This window comes from Bombus bifarius, unplaced genomic scaffold (assembly GCF_011952205.1).
Source record: "Bombus bifarius isolate JDL3187 unplaced genomic scaffold, Bbif_JDL3187 scf7180000008138, whole genome shotgun sequence".
NCBI lineage: Eukaryota > Metazoa > Arthropoda > Insecta > Hymenoptera > Apidae > Bombus > Bombus bifarius.
The window spans coordinates 191,328-215,379 of record NW_022884466.1 but is presented as its reverse complement, the minus strand read 5'-3'; the positions used below and the strand labels follow the sequence as shown (position 1 = coordinate 215,379).

General features: G+C 35.8%; 1 protein-coding gene across 2 annotated transcripts in view; it reads left to right on the top strand.

The window, feature by feature from the left end:
• The first annotated feature begins 10,329 nt into the window (after positions 1-10,329).
• Positions 10,330-24,052, top strand: part of LOC117208518 (lachesin-like) — a 105,150-nt gene continuing 91,427 nt past the window's right edge. Inside the window, exons 1-2 of one of the 2 annotated variants that reach the window (XM_033449716.1) lie at positions 10,330-10,603; positions 10,790-10,992. In XM_033449716.1, the coding sequence (XP_033305607.1) occupies positions 10,967-10,992 (26 nt within the window). In that variant the 5' untranslated portion in view covers positions 10,330-10,603; positions 10,790-10,966. Of the gene's footprint in view, positions 10,993-24,052 lie in introns of both variants that reach the window. The other variant, XM_033449717.1, reaches the window with a different exon arrangement.

The following is a 24,052-nucleotide window of genomic DNA, read 5'->3' as shown; positions in this document are numbered from 1 at the left end:
TAGCATTTACCATCGAACGATAGTAAACGAAACGATGCGACGCTTGTTCAAATCTTTGTTTGCCTTACATGGGAAGAACTGCAAAGTTACAAAATAATAAAAGTCTCGCACGGTTTTAAAATATACAAATATTTCGAGCTGTTATCGATTTAATTTCGAACTATGTAATTCCCTGTGAGAAAATCAATAGGCACGTACTTGAAAATGACGGAGGACGGTTTTTTATTATGTATATTCCATCGCTTCGTTCTAGTATGTTTGAAATAGCCTTCTGAATACATCGATCAATGAAAAATTTAGCCAGATAATACTTGGATCGAATGCAAATTTCATGTAATGTATTATAGTTTGTATAAATCTTCTTTTGAGATTTGTAGTGCATCAATCAACACGGTACTAGACGACATTAGCAATATTAATTTTACATAAATAACCGCAGTTGCATCTTTCAACGCAAGACGTACATTTAGATTGTAACGAAAATGAATTAGGGGATCCTATATCGTATTATAGAAAGAGAATAGTTAATTACATAGATATAACTATTATATTTCATTAAAACAAGAAAAAGCAAAGACAGCAGAAAGATAATCAGACTAAAGTAATATGGTATAATAAAGAGAAACCATTCAAACTTGTTCATCGGTCTCCCTGTAATTTGGTAAGATATTCAAAGATCACAAGTCGCTTTCAATCTTGTTGAACATGTAGCGAGTAGAGAGAAAAAATAAAGAGCGAAGCGAAACGATAGAGGGAATGTTCATCCTCCTTCCATTGAAGAAAACGAGAGTAAGGGTTGTGGTTGGTGAGCTGGGGAAAGGCGTAAGAAGGCTTGGAAAAGGAAATTAAATCGATAACATTTGCCATTGTAAGGAGGCGGATCTAACCGTGTACGACAATTTCATCCGCTTTTAACGGGCTACGATATATTTGAAGTTTTACTCGTTGACACCACCTAGAGACCGAAAACTCGTCTGCAGGAGGACGATGTATGTAGATTTTACGTGATATCTTGGCCCTCCTTTCGTCTGCTTCTACATAGACGCACACGCTATGTCCCTTTACAGAGAAAGCTAATACGGTAGTCTGGGAAACATTGCTTATCTTAACACCATATATAAAGACGACGGGTCAATTTTCCAGGAATTTTCAAAGTTAATTAGAAAAATTGTTAACGACCGGACAGGGAGTGGCCGCTGGAAACTGTGTCCAATTAGTACATCCGCTTAAACATCCTCTTGGTTTCTGGACCTCGTATCGGGTCACCTCGTAAACCGGAAAAAGCTTATTTAAATTTAATATCTTTATGATCCGGTGAACGCGATTTCCAGTTTTAATTGTCGCTCGTTTTCTGGGCCCAGAGAACCAGAGAACGCTCTTTAATCCCGCGAAACGGGATCGCCAATCATTCCGCGACGATTTCTTCAAATATTCCGTCTTTGTTGCTTCCGTCCGTTGCTACTGGTATTCTTCTAGAATTTTCATGAAAATACCTTGCTCGTAAACACGCGCATAAATGCCCTCGAATCGACGGATAAGGACACGCGCATCAAAGAAACTTTAAGAGGATTTGTCAAGCTTTCCAGGGGCTAAAACCATTGGTATGTTAATGTTAAGTGACGGATAGAACAGTTATATAATCGAGATAAAATATTTAATTTTAATGTGGGGAGACTTTCGAAATAGTCGAGAGTATAAGTCTTTGGAAATAGGAAAGGGCGTACAATGAAAATTAATTAATCGATGAAAAATTAGTCGATAACTGAACAAAATTGTGCAGCCTAGATGCGATAAGTACCTAATATATGATTATAAACTATTTAATATTCTATGAGTTTCTTATTATACAACCGGTGATTGTCATTAGCAAACCGCACAACCGTTTCTAATTATTATTAAAGTTCCGTCGCAGTTTGTGCGTGCGACATCAAAGAAAACTCCGAGACCCGCTTAATTCGTCGCGACTGTCTGCCCGTGTATTTCATCATACGCGATAATTGCTGTAGTTACTAAATTTCAAGGGGGTCCTTAAACGCTGTAAAAAAGCTTGGCGCAATTTTTCGCGACACGTTGCGTAATATTCTCGTTACTCTTTTAACCATCAGTACCATTATTTAAACTATTAAATTAACGCTTTATAGTAAAATAAGAGTTTTTAAAGGTTACGGAACGAACAGTACGCATACTGTTTAATAAAACAATAATTCTGTACAAATACGCTGCCGTACGTACAATTTTCTTAAAATTTCTATACCAACTTTCCGATAATATTAGATAAAATGTCTCGATAAAATTTCGTTATTACAAGTAACGCGTTTTTTAAGCAGAAAAACACATTGAAAATACTTGTTTTACATTTTTATCCCGATTCCACGTTAACGTCGACTTCACCGGCATTCCAAAGGATTCTTCCTCATCCCTGTTAGCTCGACTATTTCTCGCCCCAACAAAGCGAGATTCTCTGTCATCAATTCCGAGAGTCCTTAAACTTCCAACATCCGTTCACCGACAAAAATCAACGCGAAACTACTTCTCCTGGAATAGGACTCACAGCCGGATAACGTCCTGGTTTCAAGTTCTACGAGCATTACGAAATTTCGAACAGCCGCGTTCTTGCGAGCAGCCCCTAAATGCGCGTACACGGGCTAATCCGCGGGCGCAACATCAAAGAAACTTTACTGGAATCGGTGTCGTTTAACACGTTGCGACGATCCGTACATTCTCGCAGCGGCGGTAATTGCTATAGTCCGGCGTATTCATTCGGGCCTGTGTGTATCATCTACGCAACCCCGGAAAATGAAGAGCAAATGGAGTTTCGTTTCCGTGCCCGTCGTCAATTGTACGAACCGCGCGCACCCGCTTCTAGTTATCTGCTTTTTCCCTTTGTCTAGGCTCGATTCCTCTTTTTCTCCCTCTTTCTTTTATTCACTCTTTCTTTCTATCTTCCTATCTTCTTATCTTTTTCACCAAACTTATGTATATTGTGGTGATTTTATTCCAGTTTTGCTTAACCGATTAATCGTCGTTAATTGTGGTGCCTTGTTCCTATGTTGTAACTGAAATTTTTATCGCTTGGAAAAGTATAAAATTGCAAGATTTTTTGTAAAAAAAATTTCTTTGAAAAATTTCATTCTTATTTATATGCGTGTATAAATATACATCTATGTATACGAGGGAAAGTCCTTTGGAATAACATTAGTAGTTCAGGGTGTTGATAAACGAGTTTTTAAGGTATTTTTCCGAGGAAATGAGTTCCTTAAAAATTTCTTCAAATTTTAAATACATGTTCAAAATGCACATGTAGTTAAAATTTAAGGAAATCTAGCGGTACAGAAATCGAGATATTGATCCTCAAAGTTTCCATGTTTAATGCGTAATCCTTACATTAAGCCGCCGCCAAGGCGACATTCTCATTTATTTGGAGCGAAAATTTTCTTAGCAACTTTTCAAAAAATTAATATATAACGTGAAATTGTGTTAAAAGAAGTACGAGGTATGCAAATCGATGTAGTTTTGAGTGAATATAAAATATGCGTATGCACAGATATAAAACTTCCACGCGTGTCTACGTTAGAGGCAGGGTAAAGCATTCAGTTGTTCCAAAAAATCTTTTTCTTCCCACGTGTGCTGATATGCACTTTCTGACGCATCGCGACCTATATTCTTGCGCGCAATTGTACTCAGAGAAATACCTTAAAACATCGAGTTGTCGAAAAATATGATTTGCAATACTTATTGCACAGTTTACAAAGGCGATTGATATGTATAAAAAAGATGAATAATGGTTCTAGTCGGAGCATAGAGTTTTATAAGATACAGCAGTTTTGGGCAATCAGTATGATTCTATGGATAAATGCAGAAATCAATAAAATATGAGACATAATTCGTCTCTTTTCCAACGTCATAAGCTTCATTCTTAGAATAGAACAGGCTTATAGTTGTGAGATGTAGTCTGCATGGGAGAGTTCATATGAGTAGCTGCTAATCAAAGGAAACGATGTTGTACTCAGTCGAGCATATTACTGTAGCATAGCCCAAATTACTGAGCCAAATTTCAAATTAAGTATTAATGTTGTAGATTAATTTTGATATTCTAAATATTTGTGAGATCAAGAGCTGTAGGATTCTTAACTGTAATAACTCGAATGTGGTAATCGAGAGAGACTAAGTTGTCAGTAAAGTAAGTATCTAAGTTACAAATTGTTTGAATACATGTTAAGTTGGTACCACAGAGAGTATAGCTAACTGTTACGGGAGATCTTTTATGATAGAAACAAATAACTTTACATTTAGAGATATTGAAGAATAGACGATTACGTATGCTCCATTGTTCCAGTCTATTAAAATCTTTCTGCAATGATAATTGGTTAGTATGAGTGTTAATTCTAAAAAATATTTTTAAATCATCAGCATATAAGAGAAAGAATCAGGATTGAAGTATTAAATCGATATCATTAACGAAAATATCAAATGGAAGAACTCCAAGGTGAGATCCTTCAGATATACTTCAGAACTAATCTTAATTGTTATAGGAAAAGAGCGATTATATCTAACAATTTGAACGTCTGCATTTAACAAAACTACATAACCAAGATGGTAAACAACCTCCAATGTCAACTGATTTTAATTTTTTAGATAAAATGGAATAGCAAATAGAAATAGGGGGTTTTCTGGAATTGACATAAATAGAGTCAACTTGATAGCCATTTTCAATCGAGGAGATGATGGTAGTACTATAAGTTCGCTATTACAGATCTACCGGTAACAAAACTATTTTGTACTGGGACGATTAGATCTTTGATTGTTGGTTATTCCTAATTTAGTATCTGGTGTTTCATAATTTTCCATTACACGTGAAATACATCAACAATCGAAAGAAGCGGTACGAAAGAATTCATATTTCAACGTTAGGAGTAGAATTTGCCAATTTCAATTAACTTAATTATATTGAGTTGTATAAGAAAAAATCACTTCTTATCAATTGATCAATTTTCGTTCCTGTAATATCGAAACTGAATTAATATAAATTGGCTCGTACAAAGAATAGGAACAATCTCTCACGTATTTCGGGCGCGTTTTACTGACCAAAGCTAAGATCTTTCGCACATGACGTTTCTCTTGTTATTTCAGAATAAGTTCAACTCTATTTTCGGGGATTGAATGGGTTGAACTTGGCGGATTTATCCAACAGTTTCTTCTAGAGGAATACATGAACCGGTAGATATTTTTATATAGCCGAATTTTCCATGCTCATTTTAGGAATCGGATCGATAGTGATAATCGATGAAACCGAGAAATTTGAAAACTTGTTCCCCTTTAAAGTTGGTTAAGATGATACTTCGAATTATCACAAGATTTTTCGAAATTTTTTCGAAAATTACCAATTACGTACGTAAATGTGAAACAAAATGTAGGAAAATGTCAAAGTATTTGTACGAAAAGTTTATTTGTGTCATAATAGAATTTTCATTTGTTCGAATGGAAAGTGTCTTTATTGCCAAGTTATTTTAATATTACTTGGGTAAAGAAATCCATGATACGAAACTCGTGAATGCTAATCGTGAAAGAAATATCGTTTGAGTAATTCACTGAAAATTCTAACTGCTTAACTTTTAATTATGTTATTCGATTCACGAACAAATGTCGCAGATTGAAATTACTACGCTCTTTGTAACAATTGCGAAACACGAACCTGCCGGCAGTATCGAAACGAGTTAATTAGGTTTCAGCACTGCCTAACTTGCTTAATGACATGCAAGTTGTTCCTTAGCTGTTATCCATCAGACGGTAGTTTTCATGTCACTTGGATATCTTTTCCGAGGAAAATGCTCTAATGTATTGATACGAAATAACCTCGATCAACATAATCGTTTTGTGTCGTTCGTTGAATATTTAACTACTTTGATATAATTATTCTGTCGCGATATATATATATATATATATATATATATATATATATATACCCATGTAAGAATAAAATAAATAAGCAAAATAGTAACTCGAGTATCGTAGACAGTCTACGACCCAACGATACTAGCCTAAGGTTAAACGACGAACAAAAGATATCTAAAATTTTCTCGTCTAACGAATGTATTAAATTATCTATTTCGTTAAAACGGAGAACGATATAGAAAAATGTATAAAATGAGTGCTTAAAATATGCATTTATTTTAATCTCATTGTATAGCCAATATAAAATCAATGATTCCAAGTTATCCATAAACCGAGCACGTTTTATCAATAGTATGCGACGTTCTGAAAGGCATTCGGCTTCTTCATGAAATCTATCATCAAGAGCGCCTAGAGAGCTCTGCGTATACTTGACGGAGCTTGGCGTCTATTAATTTTCAGCCAACAGTGAGACAGCCCTTGACGGCCTAATGTGATTACAACTTTCTGGATACCTAATCAGACTTGCGTGAGGGAAATACACCGAGAGGATAGCCTGAAACTTCCCGTCTTCTTGGACAAGATTTGTCCAAGGTGTCGTCTAACAGTTTTATGAAATGGCCGTCTATCAGGTTCGTTGGTGTTCCATGGTGGTTCCATAAAAGAGGAGAAACGCCCTCTATTTCTGTTGCTTTAACTCGCTGTTATTTTTCTACATATAATATAATGAATTACAAAGTTATTTTAAACTTACAATAGTGTTCTTTCTTATTTCAAGTTTCTTTCTTCCATCTCCATTATGTTTTTCGAAAGATTCAAACGATTTTATCTTTCCTATATTAAAACTCGTTTCGACTGATCATACATGCGAAATGATTTTTTACTTTTTTCTTCACACATATCTATTTATAATTCTGTAAATATCTCCAATAATGGAATCGAATTAATTATTCCCAAACATAAAATATAAAATCTATTTTGACCAACAAAAGTAATGTAACAAGAGAAGAGAAAATTTTCAAGTAATACAAGTTGGTCGTAGTTAGAGTAATATGTATTCAATGAGAAATTCGTTTGTGAGCAATTATTGACCAAAAAGGAACGTAGTAAAGGTGAAGGTCCAAAGGCGAAACGCAGAGTGTCAATGCGCAACTGCTGTGTCTTCTCGAAAGATTCCTTTGATAGCGTACTGACTTTTAACGATTGTAATCATTAAAGCGTACTAAATCTCACTACTGATTGATAATACGAGTTGCTTTGAGAAATAAGCGTCGATTTGATTATCATTTCTTTTTGAAATCAAACAAATCTCATACATTAGTTAATTTCTTGATCGATAATGTTCAACAGCTAATAAATATGCAAACAACATTTTACTTGAGTAAAGTTAAATAAATAATACAAAAATAATAATCAAAGTCTCTTTAACGCAGCTTGGCGTATTTATAAGATACAACATATTGTATCTATAAATTATGTATATATAAATATACAATATACAATGTAAATTAATATAAAAGATACAACAAATAATTCTTATAAAGTCGTAAAATACGGGTCATTGTTCATAGTAACTGATAATGTAGTAACGTATTTGAATTTTTGATAAAACGAGAAATTAAATCTACGAATACTTTAACTTTCAAGTTTGCAGCCAAATTTTACCATCTTCGTGTTTATCTTCGAATATGAAATTTCACAAATGTGTCGCATTCGAAAATATTTTCCATTTCAAAATTATGAAAATTTCGTATACGCGATACTCAACGCCGTGCGTTGATACAATATCACAATCCAAATTAGTCGTCGCACACAGTTGGTGAACAGTTTCAACGATGGTATTCCACACTGATTGACGACGAACCACCAACTCCGAGATTCCCTCCAATCAAGCTTTAACCAACATCTTCGCATATTAAGATTTCATAAATCTAATAACGATAATGCACTTTCCTCTGTGGAACGGAATTCTCTTCTCTTCTCTGTTTGTAATCGACGTCGACCAACCTTCGCGATACCAATTGTCTTTCACGTTTCCCCTTGTCCGCGTTTCGGTGCAAATTACCGAAGCTTTTTATCCTTTGAAGGACTGCAGTCTTTGCGATTAGATCAAGACTGGTTTCTCTTTTTCAACTTTTCCATTCTCTCTCCTGTCCCTTCTCTTTTCCCGTTGCTTCCCATTTACTTCTTCTTTTTGTCTTTTGCTTTGATTTCGCGCATTTCTTCTTCTTTTTATTTCCTCCTTTTTCTTTCCGATGGTTACCCTGTTATCCTTCCAAGAACTGCCTCATTCTATTCCTCTTTAACTTTTGAATTTTGTTCTTGTTCTCATTTCCACCTTCCTCCGTTTAGTTTTATTTAGACGTTCTTTGTATCGGTTCCCGTTGTTTCTATGCAATGAATTGTGTAATGAAATGTTAACTACGATAGGAAATGTACAAAAGAAGAAAACGATATCTCGATTCTTCTTCGTTCGTAGTCGCCGGTAATTAATTTAAGTCACAATGCCATATTTAAAAAGGATAGCGTAAAGCTGGATTTACATTAGTCCAGTCGCTGGATCTAGTGATCGCATTCCAGTGGTTTGACTAGAAATCGGTCGATATCCATTATTGCGGACTTTCAATTCAATCGTTTGACTGGATTACTTGCTGGAATGATGCATTGTACTGGAATAAAAACACTGTTTGCATTAGTACGATTGCAATCCAATGCTGGATTGGATCACTGGATTGGAATGCTACTAGATTAATGCGAACCCAGTTTAATTCCAATTTTCTTTAATTTACGTATAGTCAAAAGTCACGGTTCTTTTATTTCTTTTTCATTTAAGAGCAAGCGAATTAAGTTCTTTGAGAATTGAACGATAACAAAGTACCACTTATTTCTCTAGGCTCTTGTTCCGCTTGTCTTTGTCTTCTCTTTTTTTCTACCACTTTCAACCAATTTTCCCATCTTCTTCACGCATACCCTCTTTCCATTTTCTTTTGTTTTTGTCTCTTCTGAGCCTTCTCCATCTGTTTCCTCGACTTTCCATTAACTTCCAGCGTGCGCTGTCCTTCCATCTCTTTTTATCTCCATTATTCACCAATCATTTTTTCCGATCATCTTCAACAATCGTTCCTTTAGTTTGTCACTTGGTCGTTTCCTCTCTTCACATATTCTCCTCTCACGCACCATTTTTCTGTATTCTTTACTTTGCTATTCTAAACTTTTCATTTCCTTTACTTTTTCATCTCAGCTTATTACTAAGTTTCACTTTTCAGGACGTCTCGACGTCTCCGTTATTTCATTTACGCTTTTCCCTTAAATATTCTTCGCTTCTACAAATCTTATCGTACCTACCACTTTACTGGTAGTTCATTTTATTATGTCATAGCGTTTTCATCTATTATATACATATCTATTCTATGGCTGACTTTTAACTTTGTCGAATAAGTTTTTACACTTTCCCTCCTCCTCTTTTGATTAACTCTCTTTAATTTTCTTTTCTTCCCGTATCTACAATTTTACCAGATCTTTTTAGACGATAGTATCTTCACTCGTCTCTCGCTTATTTCTTTTTTTTTGTATTTATATCTCACTTCCTCAAAATCGTTTGTTTTATGATCCTTAGCCCTACTGTATCGTTATTTATCACACTCTTCCATTTTGGTCGTATCATACTATCATCCTCGCCTTTCGCCTCCAAGACTCGACTACTTTCACTTCTTCTTTCTCCACTTTGGCCATCCTCCTAGCCCTCTTCTTACCCTTCTTTCTTTGTCGATCATTTCGATCATTACTTGCCCATTCCCTCCATCCTCTTATTTTTCTCTCGCTACGACTTACAGACTTCCTACCTTACCTACAGACTTTGGCAAATCAATCAATTAGAAAGATATCAGTTCGACATAATTAGTCGTTTCGATTATTTTATTATTCCTACTCTAAAAATAACATAAGAGGAAATTAATTTTGCTTCATGCTGCGAGATAACAGAATCAGAATGTGATTTGAGAGATTATTTCGAGAAATATGTATTTGAGTACGAAATATCAAATAAGATAATCTAACAATGAAGTAATTCTAAGAATAACAGTTTGCTTATTAAAATAATGTAACACGTAATAACATTTACCGTTATTATTACTACATTTACTATCATTATTTAATAACTTCCAAACAATTTTACTGATATAATGACCCATGATTTTGCTATATTGGGCTTTCGCGAGCGTATTTCAAACGTGGTCCAACGCCTTCTCGAAGTGGTCTCCTTTTCCTACCTTTTACACCCTCCGTTTCATTCTCGCCAACGTGACGGTTCTCCCTCTCTTGTGTCTGCGTGTTACTCTTCGTCACTCCTGCGCTCCAGCGCTCCAGCGAGCTTGCGCGCCTCATCCTGTACAGAAGAGGCCTCCTCGACGAAGGAGGACCACCGTCAGGATTCCGATCAGTTTACCGGCATCCCTCAGTCCGTACGTACGCGTCTGGTAGCAGCGATCCGCGTGCCGTCGATCACGTGCATCCACACAAGACGCCGACTCTCTCCGACTCTCACCGAGGCGACCGTGCAACCGTGAAAGCAAATAGGAAGAGAGAGAGAGAGAGAAAGTCCTTGGTTAGTTTTCACACAGGATTCAGAATGTTGGAGAAGTTTCCACATCCGAGGAATATCGACTCGCGATCCTCTGGGAGACCTTGAGAAACTTCTTCGAGGATAACGGTGCAGGTTTGAGATAAATTCATTTAGTCGGATCAGTCTGGTCCCCTTTATTTCACGCGTGAAATCTAGAAAGGGGCCGTCATTTTCGCATATTGAAAGAAGATCTCCGCGTGTTCGTTGTATGTACATACGTGCAAACGCAGTTCACTTTGTGACGAGTTGTTGACAACGAGGACGGGACGAATTTTCTAGGTTCGTTCAGGGGAATGTTTTTATATTGGAGGTAACTCTAAGATTCTGTGAATCGATGCATAACGATGGAGATCGATGGAGCTGAAGATTTACGTAAGTTTCATCGAACCTCGCACGGAACTCCGTCTCCATGTTGATAACTCGATTGCGGTGGTGTTAATGGAAGGCTGATCGGGAATGAGGAAACCATCCAACGTTTCACCGTAAGTAAATTAACGCGTACAGAGAAAGAAAGAGATAGATAGATATATAGAAATAGAGAGAGATAGATAGATAGATAGAGAGAGAGAGAGAGAGAGACAGACAGACAGACAGACAGAGAGGGAGGGAGAGAGAGACAAGCAGACAGAGAAATGCCCTTTCCGATCCAGTTTAAACATGAAGAAAAGAATTTCTTATTTCCTTATTTCGAAATAAAAATTAGTTTGTGGTAGTCATTGGTCATTCATGTTCTAGTTGGAAACACGCGATCTTCGTTTCCATATTCACGGTTATTCCTTGATCATTCCGTTTAACCTTTCAATGTAGTCAGCTTCTCGTGTCATTCGTTCCATCATGCGGTTGAAACGATTAAGTCGGATACACTAAACACGAGACATATGTTAGTGAATCGTAAATGATAATTCAAAATATCTTCGAACAACTGATGTTTATGAAATCCCGTATTCTTCAAAGCATCTCTAGTTTTCTTGCACTGTTGCGTATGGAAGACGTCCTTGTTCTAAAACAACTCGGATACGGATAGATTTTAAACAGACTTTTGTCAAAAATTGTCAAGTAATATTAGACGGTGGATTCCAGTGGATTCCGGTGGACGGTGTGTTTTGAATAGATATAGAATATAGAATACACTCGGTGTGTTTTGAATATAGAATTTTATGTTGGAGTAGATCTATAAACCTGAGGAAAAATGTAAATAGGTTTTACTAACATTATTTCGAAGCTATTTATTTTGGTTTAAAATATTTTGCAATATCTCACAAAAATAATTAAAACTACATATGTATATGTATAAGAAGATAGTAAATACCGGTTGTAGCCACTAATTTGTCGTTTTTATTAGTTTTTGCAAATCGATTAGAGTATTCAGATACGTAAGAGTAATAGGATACGTAAAATCAATTGGATTCGCCCAAGTTACTTTACTTTTTACGAAGCAAGGAAAAAGAAAAAGGAGAAAAGGAAAGAAAAAAAGTTTCACTAGACGACGCTAATGACTACACGGATGATATCCATGTTTTAAACGGATCTAATAGCATTGATGTATCTAGTTGCTTTTTACGACAATTTATAATTGGAAAAACACAGGAACAAGTCAATGAATTACAGTGCAACGAAACTCGAATTTCCATCAAGAGGCCTCTCTTCGTGATTTCTCTCTACAGACTAGTTGTTTCTATTCCCACCCTACCTGGAAACTTTTAAACAAACCCATTCTTTTCGGCCAACAAAACGCGCCTGCTCGCAAGACCCTGGAAATCCATGGGGTCGTTTCGTTAATCTATAAAAGAGCGATCGCGTTAACGTTAATGAAAGCTGGGCCGCGCGTCCGTGTGAAATTCATTTAATTAAAATCGCCGATTCGACGCGATACTCGACGGCTGGTGTAACGAAGTAGATTCGTGTTTTGGCTAAGAGAAGTTCTCTGGATTCTCTGAATTTTCCGAGCGGACTCGACAGATTTTCTCATTCTGTTGGATACCGGGCACGCATCTGTCGTCCCTGTTAGTTTCAACTGAAACGAAAAAAAGAAACGAGAAGCCAAAATCGCTTCCTCGTCCAAAAAAGAGAATCGTAAAAAGCAAAAAAAGAAAGAGGAAGAAAAAAGGTTGAAGAAAAAATATTGACCTCTTGCCTTTTTCTTTCAGAAGTGTGTATCGAAATGCGAGGAAACACTGGTCGTTGAGTCCTTAGTCCTTAGGCACAGAAATAAATGGCGAAAATGCCGCGAGGAATAATTGGATTGGTGCTTCTGCTCGGTATCTTCGTTATCTTTTTTAATTGAGACACATTGTACACGGAGGCACGCGCTCGCCAGGCGGGTCTGTATTTGCATGCTTGCCCAGGAAATATACGTACTAGACAGTAGACTACACAACGAAGCAAAGAGGATGGTTGGTATTGTTGTATCGGGGCCGGTTGTCGGTTCTTTGCGAAAATTAAAATTCCACGGGCAACGTAGCTGCCGCGTCTTTCGAGGCCTCTCGATCGTCTCTGTAATTTACGATAATTGAGCAATTAGTAGGAGCCCTCTAATCACGGGGGATCGCGTGAAACAATACGGGAATTGATTTACACTGCACACGCCTCCATCAGATTTTCATGCGCTCATTTTCTTTCAAATTTTCTTGTCCTCAAGTCTGTATGTGTGTTTATTCGTGTAATCCATGTGTGCAAGAGAGAAAATACGCCAGACACAAAGATATCGAGTAAAATTTTGCAGTTCCTCGTTCCTCACATTTCGTATTTATGCTTCGACGATTCTGAAATGTAATTCACGACACGGTGCTGTGGGTTTGTGGCTCTATGTTAACGATGGGTTCTGAATGCATTACTTTCGCAAGTTTATTCGCTTTTCGGATGCGTTTCTTCGTGTTTTCGACAGTTTCGTTGTTGAGAACATACTTGACAGCACAGACAAATTTGTAAATATCAACGATCCAATCGTTTGTTTTTTATGGACCACATTAACCATGCATCGATGAAGTTATAATGTGTAATAAATATACAGTGAAATGTGGTGAATACAATGGAACAATGCGTTTATAATGTTACGTTTCTGTATATACAACTTACAAGGTACCCCGTCTATAATGCATATGTATAATTGGCGATACGTAATAACTGTCATTCCTACTTAAATGAAGCAGAATAGGATTATGTTTGTTCCTAAATTCAGTTCCTTTCAGTTTTTCTTTAACGCGAGTTATGTTATATTCGAAACAGAAGAAAAAGGAATGTTTTTTAATATCGAAATCAAGTTTATTGTTATATAACAATTTGTGGTTTTGCTAAAAAGGGCGATTAAAAGTTCGAATATATCCATTTGGAATTGAATAACTCTATTCTCCCATCGCCAAATTATTTTTAAATATGTACAGAATCGAGATATTTATTATAGGTGTTGTATAGTACATATAATTAGCAAATTGAAGCTAATTAGAAAATCGATATATGTATTTGTTATATGTTCAACAGATGGCGTATTTACGTTATTGTCATTTTAATATGAATGTAAACGATTAAATAATCTAGCACTTGCTAGAATTACTGTCCGTTGTACGTAACACTTCCTACCTGCTTCTTACAATTAGTATCCATACTTGGTTATTCATTGCGCGATACTTTATTTGGCTCAATTAATTCTTTCCTTTCTTATCGTCTTTCTTACTGTTTGCGTTCCTGCCATTATTTCGTAAAAATTTATCTATAACAAAATTGAATAAATATAATGGTTGTCCTTAACCGTATCTACGTTTCTAATCGTTCGACTAATCTTTAATTACATTAACGAAATCGCAAGATTGAGAACAATGCATCCACTTCGTTCCGATGAAACGATGACAGGTAATTCGTACAATCTATTATACAATTACCTATACTATACCAAAGACCGATCAAATTAAACGATAAAATTACACAAGCTATGTTTCAATACTCTCAATGGAAAATTTTATTTGTTTATATTCGTTCGATGCAAACTGCAATAAAAACAATTCTTGTTCCCAGAGAAATGGATCGCAAATGCTCGATCATTTCCCCTCGAACCGTTAATTCCGTTATTTGTTAAGAACGTCGCGTTGCACCGTTTCTTTTTTCCATCCATTCGTTCATCCATTCGTTCATCCACTCGTTCATTCATTCGTTCATCCATTCTTTCATCCATTCGCTCATCCATTCGTTCATCTATTCCTTCATCCATCCGACTGCTCTGCAAGGAACAACAACCACCACAAAAGGCCGAGAGCGCCATATTCGCGAGGAAAGGAATTATGTAGCTTCTCCTGTTTCTACGTTCTTTGTGAATTGCTAGATCCGTTGTTCATCGATGTACAAATTCGCCTTATAAATTTTGCAACTGTTTTGTGCTCTCGGATCCCATCCAGGCGTATTCGCGAATTTCAAATACGGTTCACAAGTTTTTCCGACGCATCCAGCATAAATCAAACACGATTCACTTCTTCCCAAGTGTTTTTTTCGCGACTGAGAATAATTGCCGAGGCTGTACGTTCAAACGTTTAGCAGAATTTGGAACTCTTTCGTTTATGGCCGATAACGTAGCGAGGAATTTATTTATAACATATAACAACAGGACGCGTAGAACATTGTGGGCCGGGGTCGTTGAAAAGTTTCGTTAAAGTTCCTCGAATACGAAAGCTTTGTTTCACCGGAATAAAGTTATAATAGGAAAAAAAGAAGAAACAGCGATATTTGGCCGAAATTACTCGTCCTTGTAGGCTCATTTAATTTTAATAGAATGAAACTTAAAGATTCTAATATGAAATTGTCATTTCAAAGGATTACGACCGATAAATTGGGAAACTTCAATGTAGGAGAAGCAGCAAGAAACAAAGACGAATCATTATTACACCAGAAGCATAGAAAGCCGAGAAGTAACTCAACTTGAAAACTTCCTTATCCCGAGACTAGTGGAACACATGAATCCCTCTAACCAACGCATTGCAACATCCAGAGGAACACCATCGAAACAAGGGGATCGAAAGAAAAGCAGCAACTAGCTGCGATTTCACGTTTCTGCACACGTTCACCAAGTTTTCTCGACAAATTTCTGAAGCGAAACCGGTCGATTATATGCAAGGACAACGTGCTTACTAGAACCCACTATACTAGGCAACGAAGAAAGAAAGAAAGACCAGCAAGACGGGATAGCAAATAAAAAACTTTCTCCGCAGCAAAATTTCGCGATTCGTTGAACTCTCAGGAAATTCACGCCTGGTTGCAATACAAACTGTGAAAAAAAGACTTTCCTTCTACATCTATTCGGTTCACTTGTAATGAGTAGTTAATTCTTTTTTCTCTAGGCTACGTGCATGACCCACTGTTTCGAACTAAGTTAAATTGCTTTGTGGTTTATGGTTTTTCTGCTCGTGGAACGAGTACCGATAATACCAGTCAAAGACCAATATGTATTCTTCCTTTAGATTTAAATAGTCCATCTTAATTTGTACGTGTGTAATACCAATTATAACAATGAAAGTTGTATATTAGAATATTAATTTTAGGTTCTTCCGTGTAGGGGACTATTTACTTTCCACCTAATTTAGTCCGTTACATTTAGCGTTGCACCAATTGCAAATAATAATTTTATAAGAATAATATATTCCATTTTGTTGTTTTGTAATGCGTTCGTACTTTCACTGATCTACAGGTATACGCGTTGCTGTTCTTTCTGTCTATTTCTGATCATGGATCGGAAAAATCGTGACGATGTTTTGCCTTTGATGTTCTCGTCGATCCTTTATTCGATTCGATAGTTATTTGCATAAATATCTCGAGTCTGGATGAAGCAGCGCAGCATGGCGGATGTTTAAATATCATTGTCAAGTTTTGATGATATGGAAATAATATTTTATTATTGTATAAAGAAGAACGTAAAAAAAGTTTTCCTCGCTTCTCATCTTAATCGATTTAATGATAAGCTGTGAATCAGCGATTAAATCGCGAACCCGAGTGGTTTGTTAAATTTTAACGAACAGCAGGTGTTGCTGGATATTTAATTTGATGTTACAACAATTGTCAAGAGTGTCGGGAATACCAAGATCGTTATTTTGCAAGTGTTTTCAATTTTTTAAACTTTTTATTTGATAATTTTATTGATCAAAATATTTATAAGCTATTAGCGTCTTTATTTTCCCACACACGAATCATTCACAACTGGTATTAGAATAATGTAAAAAATCTCGATTTTCTAAACTTTCCTCTCAGTTCAGCGTACATTTTGCACAACAAGGTGTTCTTTCATCTCCGACATATAATTTGATGCAGTATCTCGCTGCATTCGATATGTTGGCAAAAGCCAGCACTTAATTGTACTGTTCTGAAAATTAGCTGTTCTTGGTCACTACTACACACTTATAGAGCGTACAAAGAGAATGGGAGGGAGGGAGAAGAAAAAAGCTATAGTTCTATCATGTTTCAAATAAATAGCTGAAACAGATTATCGAGTCGACGCATTCCCAAAGAGGACCAGGATGAAACCCCGTGTTCACGTCCAGGAAACTCGATTCCTTTAAGCTCGTTATTCGTGCCCGTTGCTATTCTCATTGCAGGCCCACGATTTATCTCAGCGCCCGTTTACCCATTATTTTGCGGACACACGAGAAGCAACGTTCAGAAAGAATAACAGAAACAAGAAGAAGCATTTACTTTTCTTTTTGTAATTCCCCAAAATGCCCTCTCGTGTAATAATTATTTAGCAACCTTGTTTTTCGGGGCCGTGGGTAAGAAACATCATTTCGTTACTGTTAAGTCCGTTGGGCAAATATATGGGTCGAATCATCACTATGTAATACCGTAAACGATTTCTTTATTACTAAAATTGTCTGGAGAGATTTACCGGAAATACGATATGTATATATCTGTGAAACACAGATTTCTCCCAATTCTTCAAATTTTTTACTTCATCTTTTAATATTTTTGAAATAATTATATATATGAATTATATATGAATTACATATATAATCATTTATATTAATAACAAGATAATAGACATAAACAGAATATTAAGACAAATATAAATATAAATATATATATATATATATATATCACAAATCTCGAACAATTATAATCGAGTTAAGTTATACAGGCTAAAATATTGAGGGGTTTTCTGAAGAATTCCAAATGACACCAGAGCTTCCCCTTTGTAACTTTGGGAAAAACCCTTAAAATTATAATCTAGATTCTTTAGTCAATCCGATTGCATTTGTTCAATATTTGTAATAGTGAGCTTAGGCTCAAGGCGACTACCAGTTGCCGAACGTAGCCGCGGTCAAGGGGATAAACGTTTTGTCTAACAAAGATATGTGGTAATAGTATAGCTCTCCTTAAAAAGAAATAGTTGTAGCGGCACTTGACAGTAAACATTCCAACGGTTTCTGGCTCGTGGTTCGTCACACGCAGACCCCATTCTTCGGGTAAGACGATCACCAGATGTCAACGCATCTACACGGTACATGTTCAGGTAGCCCGAGGACCCGTTATAAATCTTAAGATTCAGCTAACTAAAGTCCTTCAAACAGACAAACAGTCTTTGTTCCAACTGCGGGAAGATAGGGGAACTTTATTTTTTTCTTACGAACGACGCTTCCCGCTAGCAACTTTCCCTTAAGGGCGGCTAGCATCCTTCTCTAACCACCAACATAGAAATTGAACAATTAACAGCAACGTCAATTTCCCTCACTTTCCGAACGAAGGCTTCTCTCCATGAATCTGGTGATCTCATGTCCTTAGACACACCCCATTATAGTTTTCCTCTGCACCATCACCGTGCCGGAGAGACACACACTCTCTCTCTCGTGCACTTTCAGCAACTAGTTACGTAGCGTTTTGATCAGTGAATTTCTCACGCTCTAACATCGAGTCCAACTTAGACTTTGACGAAACAATAAATTCGTTATCCCGTTGACCGCGGATTCGTTATCGAACGTGAGACTATTGTCATTAGGGTCGCGAGTGCCCAGTCGCCGCCGTTAATTGTCAAGTCTGTAGCATCCATACTTGTGTTAATAAATTGTACCTTTGTTATACCACAACGATGATTAATTTCAATGAAGATTCATCAAACACCCACAACCCTACCCACAACGCCAACCCGATAAAAAAAAATATTAAGATGTAATTGATATGCTTAGTTAAAATTAAATGCCCCCCTTCCTCAAAACAAGAAGGGAAGAAATTCTAAATTGTTCAAACATACAAAAGAGAATCTCTTTGTTTCTTTTTTCCAAAGCCCTACATAACGTAAATCCTTTAGCTAAACCACACTGAAATATCGTGTATAGGGACATTGGCTGTTAGGAAACGAAAAAATTTCGAGATTCATTCATTACACTTCGGTTGTTACCATCACATTTGTGCCACATATATTTCTGTGAGATATGAAGCGTGGCGACTAGTCGTAACCGTTTCGGACAGTGAAACATATTTCTAGCGTATTAAAGGCCAGGAATGCAGTGAACACTAAGGAATTTCAACTTCGTTTCCGAGCTTACTGTTTATCGACGGAAAAAAGCAAAAAATAAAGTAGAGAAAGTTAGGGGGAGGAGGGAGGGAAACAGAAGGGGACGAAGGTAGCAAGAGAAAGTTCCACGAGCGCAATTGTGATTCATGTTTATTATATACATAAAAACGTTAATAACGTTGGAACCGCGAGAATGGAGTTCGTTTCGCAGGGAAATGAATAACGATAGCGAATCGGTATCTTTCGATATTCATTTATCAGGAAAAAAACGCTTTCCGGAGTTGCGGCACTTTTAGCTTTTGCAAAAGCTTCTTGCCTCTTTTCCACTTTTCTTTTTCTTTTTCCTACTTTTCCACCGACCGAAAAGAAGAAAGACGAAATGTTTTATGAACGGGATTCGTTTAATCGTGTGCACAGTAATTTCTTCGGCGAATTATGCCTGCGGTATGCGAGAAACTCGATTACCTTATCGTGAGTCATAATTATACTGCTTAGACAGTTCATTGAAACATAGTTAAGGTTCTGATTGTAAGACAGGAAGCTACGTAAATAAAAGAGAACGATACAAGATCGGGGTGAATCGTAATTCAAAACAAGTCATTAAATTCTACCATATGTCCAAATCGGACAAATTGTGAATGTAAATAACTAAATAAAAAAAAAGCCATTACGAAATTATTTGTTATAGATAAATAAGTAAATTCAGAAATAAATTGTTAGTTATAATAAAATAACATTTGTTTCCATTTTTGCTTTCGTTCCCTTCCCATCTCTTGTTATTCTTCTTTTTTCGTCACGATTTTTTGTGCATTTTTATTCTTTTTAGGAAATTAAACTAAACTTGAAAAATTATTTTTTTGTTAAATGTATACTTCTGATAGACAAATTTATCTTTCAATGCAAGGTGTTCTGTTACCTTCAAAAAATTAGTTCCGAGAACTCGGGGAAGAATTCTTGTAATTATGCAGAGCGCAAGTTCTCTCCTGGGAAAGTTCAGAATAATTTTTCAGCTTGCCAACGTTCAAGGAAACCAAGTGATTTTCAATGTGAAGTTTATTCAATTACAAAACGTTCTTTAAAATTTAAAGGGTTTGGTACATTGCATTACTTTTTAACTACACAAAAAATCTTCCTAAATCTTGGTAAACCATTAAAAATTGTATTTTCTTCGCTACTATTCCTATATTAAAAATGCGAAACAAATATTTCGTTTGTTTAACAGAGTAATTAATATTATTTAATAAAATACCTAAATTCATATTTTAGAATCATATTTACAGTGACTTCGACATAAACATAATCCTTCAAATCGGACTACATATTTCAATAATATTATTACCCATTTATTATGTATTTATTCTGAGATGCGTTCAACGATACGATATACATGCGTATGAAGTGTACGTTTGAATAATAATTCATCAAACGTCATGTGTCAAGTTTGGTTGATATAAAAATTCGCACATGATGTTAAAAGGTAAATCAAAATTGAAGCAATGTTAATCTCACTGAAAAATCACAGAAAGCATTTCTAACTGATGTCATCGAAAACGAAATTAGATTGATGTCAGAAACCGACACTACTTTTACCAGAATTGATACTATACCATAAATATTGCGTTGGACAGTGGCCAGGATTTATGGCTATTGCAATGACCCTTAATACTTATGAGTAGTTTGGCTGCATAGTCCTCATAACTCTTATCAGAAGCAAACGTTGCTAATTTTCTTGCTCGTCTACCGCTGCTTAGATTGTCTTATGCCACCAACCTACTTTCATTTCCGTAAAAACGTAAATTATACCGACGAAAGGTGAGATCATCGTTTTCATTCTTATCTGCCGTGCCACTCGCCCTCCACTTTAGGGGTTGATTCACGCGTGTTAGTAGCAATTGCGCTTAAGCGATCCTTCGTCTGTACGCTTTAACGTGGTTCATTCTTAACCGTTTCGGTAATTCAACCACCAACTACAAATTTAAATTATCACTAGTCTCTATGACAGCTACATTCGTTCACTTTCGAAATCGATCGTGCCAAACTTCTTTAAACCAACAGACAACTTAAAAAATTTAGATGTAGCATTGCGCAGAGAGAACAACTGTTGAATTCTATCTGTTCGATTTCCGTCATTGGCAGTTTAACCTTTCCAAATTTATCCGAATTTGTAGGTTCATTATCGAATAGATTAAAATATATCAATACTGACCATTTAAAAACTTCCTTTTCACAACTTCGCATTTTTAACATTTCACAAAACAAATCGTTCAGTGACTTTTGAAATATGTACGAAATTTAAACGATGGAAAGAAGTTCAAATTAAAAAGGAGTTCAAATTACAAAAGTATCTTCTGAATTAAAATTAGTGCTATTATATAATCTACAAGAACTTTTCAAAAAAGATAATTGTCTAATTTATTTCGCGTAGTGAGCCATTAATAAGGCGTGCCTTCTAGGTTAATAGTGAATATAACCACTTAGCAAGGAATATGCGTTGTTTGCAGAAGGTGTATTAGAATTTCGTGATGTCGAGTTTGATGTATTAATTCCTCGACCGTGTGCGTTACGCTTGGAAATAATTGTTACGGGCAACCAAATTGTTTAGAACCAAGTTAAAAATATATAAAATTCAGCAAGAAAGAAGGGTGGACGGTGGAGATTTTGATGAAAGCGAGAAGAGAAGAAAATTGCAAACACTCGGGCACTCATACACGAGAAAAACTGAATTTTTTATGTTATATTAAAAGAAAGAAATAAATAATGACTTGGTTATCGATTATTAAAAACTTACTAATAATTTGATACTTGGGGAAAATGTGATATTATTTGTATGTAACATTTTTACGATAAAAGTTGCAGATATAGACGAAAATAAAATGTCGACCAACAATAAGGTTTTCATTCAATTTTCATTCCAAATTTTCAGCGCAACCAACATCCCCAAAAATGCAATAGCAAAGGCACTATTTGAGTTTTTAGTTTCCATATCAGTGGCCACAAAATCGACATTCGTTTACCACGATTTTTGCCGTTATATATTGTAATTTCGGACGCATTTTAATCTCGTTAATTGCACCGATAATGTCGTAATCAGAGGATCGCAATTAATAACGACTATAAAACGAGACTTATCAAACGCGATCAATTTTTCTCCCTTTCCTAACAGCGAAATAATATAGATTCGATACACGAGTAAATACCCGATATTAGTTGTTAATTTTCCAACGATACTGCTACAAAAGACGGTACGTAACAGCATTTGATATCGATATATTGCTATGATCGTCGTCATTCGTGATATAATTTGTGGTATTTCCGTTATTCACTTGAACACGTGTACCACCGAGTAAATTATATATAATGCACGGATTCGTGAAATTATTTCCATGACTTTCCTATTCGTTAGACATATTTGCCTCCCTTTTCTCCATTTTTCTAAATAACATTCTTGGCGGCACGTCACGTTTTAGTTTCTAAACATTTGAATTTTTATACGTATATTTAGACCATCAGTTTGAATAACAAAATTTCCGTGGAGAATTTTCTGTGTGCGATTTGTAATCACGATATAAATTGAGCTTCGTGTCAACTATAACTAACATCAAAAAATGGGAAATCAAGTTTATAACTGAAATTTTTTGTGTTTTATAAATCGCTAGAAAATTTAGTGAAAATTTTCCTTGTAATCGTGGGTGGTCTCGAGCGATTAGATATGTACTCTCGTTGAAATTTCGACACAATTGTACAAAACGTAATATTTCGTCGCTGATAAATTCGCCAGGTGGAGATAACAAAGACAGTGTGAAGGTTGAACCACTTATGTTTATATTTATGGCCGTTCTGTGAGACACATTGGCATGTAAATGTAAACAACTAAATAAAAAAAAAAAAAAACATTGGCAAGCTACAGTTGATTTTCCTCGCCGCATTCTTCTTAGGCGATGCTTTCGTTCCTTTTACCGAATTTTCCATCAACCTTTATTCTTTTTTTCATTTTCAATCTTTTGCTATCGATTTTTACGAATATAATAAGTAATTTCAACTTTTCTTATATTTCACGTTCAATTTTTGATAATAATAAAACTCAAATGTAAAAATAGACGACAACGAATAACCGAAACAAATACATTTATCAATTTGCTAATTATACCATTATAAATATGAAATACTATGGAAGAGATACAAATTAATTTTTCATATGCAATTTCAATCGAGTCGGTCGAAGCCGTTTTCTATTCGCATAAGTGATTATTCTAACTTTATTCTTAATTAAAGTCACGAGAAATGATAAATAATAGGAATAATTTATAAAAATAAAATATTCTTAATCGAATGCCGATTGAAGAATAGATTTGCATGAATTTGCTTAATCCAGAATCGGATCCATTTTGACCCAAGTCTCTTTCATTAAATCGCGATTGATGAAGATACAACATAAATAAATAATTTTGTTTGCATTAATCGAATATTTGGAAAACTTTGATGACTTTTAATGGAAGATATCGATATAATCTGATTTCCAAATTAAATTTATTAAAGCGTTGCATACGTAATGCGATTTGAGCAATGGAGAGCAAAGTAATAAATGTAAGATAATTGATTGCCATATTTCTGCTAAGTTCATAATATGTAGATCCGTCGCTATAAATTCAATTCTCCTCGTCAAAGTAAACACATAACTTGTGGGATGATTTAACAGGTCATTCTAAAGAACCACTGTATTTTCGACCAGTCGCGGAGAGACGCGATCGCGAGGAAGCGCGTCAACGGGAGTCGTAAATTCCCGTTACGATTATAATAATCGACGCCACGAACAGATCAATCCCCTTATTTCTTTTGGGATAATAGGGGGTGGTTGGTGTGGTATAACATTGCGATTAACAAGTTATAATGTCTATATTTCCAATAACTTAGTATAAGAAAGAGTTACGCTGTTGCGTAAGGTGTGTAAGTGTCGTAGACGAATGTTTGACGGGTGAAGACCCGATAGAGAGACGCTGACTGTTCTCAGGTTAGAGAATCAGTGTAGATATGCTGACTGATCTATAGGCGCGATCGAGTCCGAG